Source organism: Montipora capricornis, chromosome 6 (genome assembly GCF_036669925.1).
Source record: "Montipora capricornis isolate CH-2021 chromosome 6, ASM3666992v2, whole genome shotgun sequence".
Lineage (NCBI taxonomy): Eukaryota > Metazoa > Cnidaria > Anthozoa > Scleractinia > Acroporidae > Montipora > Montipora capricornis.
The window spans coordinates 26,097,144-26,102,143 of record NC_090888.1 but is presented as its reverse complement, the minus strand read 5'-3'; the positions used below and the strand labels follow the sequence as shown (position 1 = coordinate 26,102,143).

The 5,000-nt window shown below is 41.7% G+C and overlaps 1 protein-coding gene across 2 annotated transcripts in view; it reads left to right on the top strand.

Annotated features, from left to right (window-relative positions):
- The window catches only part of LOC138051869 (PE-PGRS family protein PE_PGRS26-like), a 20,981-nt gene that overhangs the window by 14,454 nt on the left and 1,527 nt on the right, over positions 1-5,000 (top strand). For both annotated transcript variants that reach the window (XM_068898160.1, XM_068898161.1), the window contains exons 8-10: positions 60-222; positions 623-664; positions 1,268-1,441. In XM_068898160.1, the coding sequence (XP_068754261.1) occupies positions 60-222; positions 623-664; positions 1,268-1,441 (379 nt within the window). The remainder of the gene's footprint in view (positions 1-59; positions 223-622; positions 665-1,267; positions 1,442-5,000) is intronic.

Here is a 5,000-nt window from a genome sequence, read left to right as displayed (position 1 = left end):
CAGATCCTGGGAGTTGAAGGGTTATTATATAATAAAAGTTTTTTGTTGTCGCTCATCAGATAGGAACAAACGCTGGAGGAGGTGGTCAGACTAGTTGTCCCGGTGGAAATGGAGGTGATGGAGGAAAACCGGGAAGCTACCCTCTCAACAAAGCTCCACATTGCTACGACAAAAGTGCAGAAGGAGGAAATGCGGGCTCGGCGTCTCATGGAGGAGGAGGAGGTAGCAAATCACTCCAAAATCACCCACAAATTGATTTATTTAGCGTCAAAAGAAACATTATGATCCCTTGTTACCTGATAAACCCAGTGACTAGTAAACGTTATAAATAGAAATGGATATGAAGACAAATTAAATATCTCACTTCAAGCATGTTTAATTTTCCGTTGTCGGATTTGGTCGGTCAATGAGTACATGAAACTGGCATGATGCATACTTGTTTTTCCTTTACGATATTAAGTCTCTAATGTTAAAAATTTAAATCATTTAAATATGGGTACAATAGGCAGCAATACTGCATCCCAGGTGTAAACATAGAGCCAGCGTTAGTGCGAAAATTTACTGGTTTTTTGCCTTATTAGTACAGTTAATCATAATCTTTTTGTGATTGTTTAATTTTCAGGCGATTCTTGTGGTAACCACTTCGGCGGTGGAGGAGGAGGAGGTAAGCCTCGCAAGAAACTTTCATCGTACTGATTATGAATGGCTATTTTAAATTGGCAGCAGCAATGGTTAAAAACACATGCAAATGAGGAAGACGTTTCTCGGAACTGTCTCATCCGGAATGATTGGGAACATAGTTTATTCAACCGGCAAATGAAAATGTAACGGAGGCAGCGTGGTCGAGTGGTTAGAGCGTTGGGTTTGCATGCGGCTGCTTCGGGTTCAAATCCCGCGTTCTAACCTCTGGTTAGGATTTGTTTCCGGTTGCCCCGGATTCAACTCTACCACGCTTTGTAAATAGCCAACTGGTTGCCTCCTGCCAGTTGGGGTTCTTAATAATGTTTCTGTTAACTTTGAATTGTTCTTTCACATTGTTAAAAGTGGGGTGCCTGTAAACTAGCTTGATAGCTAAGTGCACTTCCACTATAAACAAACACTTACTTACTTACTTACAATGCTATAGGTTTACACTGATCGTCCGTTGTCTTTGTTTGCGATATATGGGCAGGATATACATTTCTCAGTTGGAATGATATGTCCTTGAAAAACTCATGTAGACATGTTTGAACTCAGTATAAACTGTAGGGATCCTTGTTTTTCGTAGGTGGGCTTCAATTCGGCAGCATGGACTTCGGGTCACGTTTAAGTTACGGTGGGGGTGGTGGAGGAGGCGGTGGTAGTGCTTTTTCTGTCCCAGGGGGTAGAGGAGGAAATGGAGGCGGCCTGGTTTATTTGCAGGTCGACGAACTGACGCTGGATGGAGAGATTCTGGCCAAAGGTAATATTATGTGCCGTGCGCTTGCGTACGGGAGTCTTATTGGCTTAGTTTCCAGCGTCACCGTAAGATCCTGGGGAAAAGGGTTGACAAACCAATCTGACTGCATTAAATTGAAACAGCATCACTGACTTTTATCCATCAAGAAGGCGGCGAGATTGAACAGAGAAAGAAAAAAAGAAAAGACAGAAGAGACCCCTTCGGATCGTTTAATTTCCTCCTTGTTTAGCTTTATTGGCTGCTAAAATTCTAGCCTGCGAAGCAGTCGATTCTACCCCCTCCCCGCTTCCTCCCTACTTTTTTTACTTTGTGGGCTCCTGACTCACCCCAGTCACGCTCGTTCGCCCGCTTGCTTGCTCGATCTTCCCGCGCAGCGTTTGGAAAGGAATCGACTGCTTCGCAGGCTACTAAAACTCTACGAAATGTGATGTTTTGTTTAGCCATCACTTCTTTCTGTGTAGCAATTTTTACTGTGGGAGGTCGAAACAATCATCTGTTGTTTGGTATGACCTGTTCACTTGTTTCTGTACTCACTCTCTATACATGGAATTGTTTTGCAACGGGACCAGCATATTTTACTGGGTTGCCGTATGGCAATCGCAGTCGGAAAAAGGGTGGCATTTGTTCGGTTTTTTTTTTCCGTGTCGGTAAAAGTCTTGCCTGTCACTCCCCTGCTAAGTGGTGTCTTTCTGCATAGAGCCTTCTGTGCGTATTTTCTTAGGATCGAGAGGGTAGTGGGAAATGCGAAGATTTCTCTGGTGGACACTGTAGAACGATTAACATAACCGGCAACGCCGTCGAAAGTCATTTAACGCGAATGGCGTTTTAGTGGATCTTTGAAGAAAATATACCCTTATGAAGGTCAATAATGGAAAGTCAATTGGATACTGCACAAAACAGGCGGTGGAATCTTAAAAGCGACGAGTAATGGACTTCGACAACAATCTGTCGCCCATCGAGCAGAAAATCAAAGTGAGCTGTATTTCTAATATTTTACCGAGTTTGCTGTTACGTAGAACACTGAAACCAAATTTTTAGAAAATTCTCTGGTAACTTAAGGGTTCAACAAAGACAGAGAACGAATCGAACACCTTAGGTGGATCTGTGATCAACTCTGCACAGTCTTCAGGTAAAAAACATAATTGGAAATGTGACAGCCAAAAAGTATTTGAAAGAAAGCTTGTCGTCTCATAGGCAGCCCAAGTTCGCGTCACTAGAGAGCGTGTAATAATTAATTACTAGTGGGAAGATGACCCTTGAGTGCAAGCGGTGTTGCGTTACAGGCAGCCGTTGAGAATTTAAACGCGTTATAAGACTTTATATGGGAAATAAAATACCGTCATTTATGAAGCCTAAAAAACGCTCAATTTAACGTTCATTCAATAAAAGGAATGAAAATGACTCACCTCTGGTGTATTCTTGTGCCTTTTGGAGCTTATTTTACCGTTTCGGGAAGTCCGTGTTTTCAATGTTCTAAGACGAAGTCAAGACTGCACACTACGATTCCGACCGTTGTCAGCTCAGAGGCGGTTTGCGACTCGAAAGTCCATCCCAGCCGCGATTTTTTCACGCAAAGCTAAAGCCACATCATTTGCGAACCTCCGTGAATTCTGCTTCGATTCCACGATAGTTGATGAATTTAACAGCTGCTGATAACCGGACAGGACACGGAGCTTGGGTCCAAGGTCAAATTGATTCCACCCGATGAGGTACAGTCATTTGATTTACAACACTTACCCCATCCCCACAGCGTCACTCGTAACCATAGAGCTGTTCGAGAAGCCGCTGTGGGGATAGGGTAAGTGTTGTACATGAAATGACTGTACCTCATCGGGTGGAGTTAATTTGACCTCGGACCCAAGCTCCTTGTCCTGTCCGGTTATCAGCAGCTGTTAAATTCATCAACTATCGTGGAATCGAAGCAGAAAATGCTCATTTCCAGCCAAGTGCGTTGGGATTTTTGACGATGAAACATTCACGGAGGTTCGCAAATGATGTGGCTTAACTTTGCGTGAAAAAATCGCGGCTGGGATGGATTTTCGAGTCGCAAACCGCCTCTGAGCTGACAACGGTCGGAATCGTAGTGTGCAGTCTTGACTTCGTCTTAGAACATTGAAAACACGGACTTCCCGAAACGGTAAAATAAGCTCCAAAAGGCACAAGAATATACCAGAGGTGAGTCATTTTGATTCATTTTATTGAATGAACGTTAAATTGAGCATTTTTTAGGCTTCATAATCGACTGTATTTTATTTCCCATACAAAGTCTTATAACGCTTTTAAATTCTCAAAGGCTGTCCGTAGTAACGCAAGCTTGGGCTGCCTATGCTGTAACGCAACACCGCTTGCACTCAAAGGTCATCTTCCCACTAGTAATTAATTATTACACGCTCTCTAGTGACGCGAACTTGGGCTGCCTATGGCCGTCTATTTTGTGCTTCATTATTCAGGGCAAAGGTTTTTCAAGGAAACGGTTTGATCCTGAAATTTTAGTTTGTTGTAATATTGCGCATATTTGACACGATTGAGATTTTTCTCTTCACGCACGTAATGAAATAGAAGGTGTTTTTGCCTCTAATAGCAAATATGTTGTTTGTTTCAAAAAATTGTTCGCTGGAAAAGGTGGCCTTTATGAATTCATCATGTTTTATAATATACGAACTGAACTGGATAGTTTTTACGGCAATAGTAAAGCATTCTCGTGTCAAAATGAGGTAAGCGTCTTTCTGTTGTGCTACTGACTTAATTAAATATAAATATACATTCTGCCTCGTGAGTCTGTTATTCTCATTAACCAGCAATGGCGCCGAAAGTCATTGCAACGCGAATGGCGTTCTAGTGCATCTTTCAACAAAATATGCTCTCATGGAGCTCAAGAAGGGAACATCAATTGGATGAACAAGATAGGCGATGATGATCTGGAATCTTAAAAGCGGCGAGTAATGGACTTCGACAACAATCTTTCGCCCGTCGAGCCGAAATCAAAGTGAGCTGTATTTCCAATATTTTATCACGAGTGCAGTGTTATGTACAACACTGAAACCAAATGGAAAATTATCTGGTATTTATGAGTTCAACAAAGTCACGTAACTGGAAATGTGACAGTCAAGAATTATTTGAAACAAAGCTTGTCGACTATTTTGTGCATCGTTATTCAAGGAGAAGGTGCTTCAGGAAAGGGTTTGAACCTGAAATTTATTTTTTCCCCATGATTGACACGATTGTTGACACGATTGATTGCACGCAATGAAATAGGAAGAGGTTTTTGCCACTAATAGCAAGTATGTTGTTTGTTTCAATAAAATGTTTCGCTGGAAAAGGATTCTGTGATATTTTCTGCCTTTGTGAATTATAATATCATGTTGTGTATTGAATTATCGAGCTTAAGGTTAAAATGTGATACGGGAGGATATTTTTAGTATTGCCCTGTGTGCAGGAAAGGTTCACGAAAATAAACAGGTCTCTTGAAAGCGTGCTTGAGTTTCAACAAAATGAGCCCCAAAATCAGCAAAAAATTGTGACACCGATGAATAATAAAGTAGCTGCTATTTCCAAAATGATG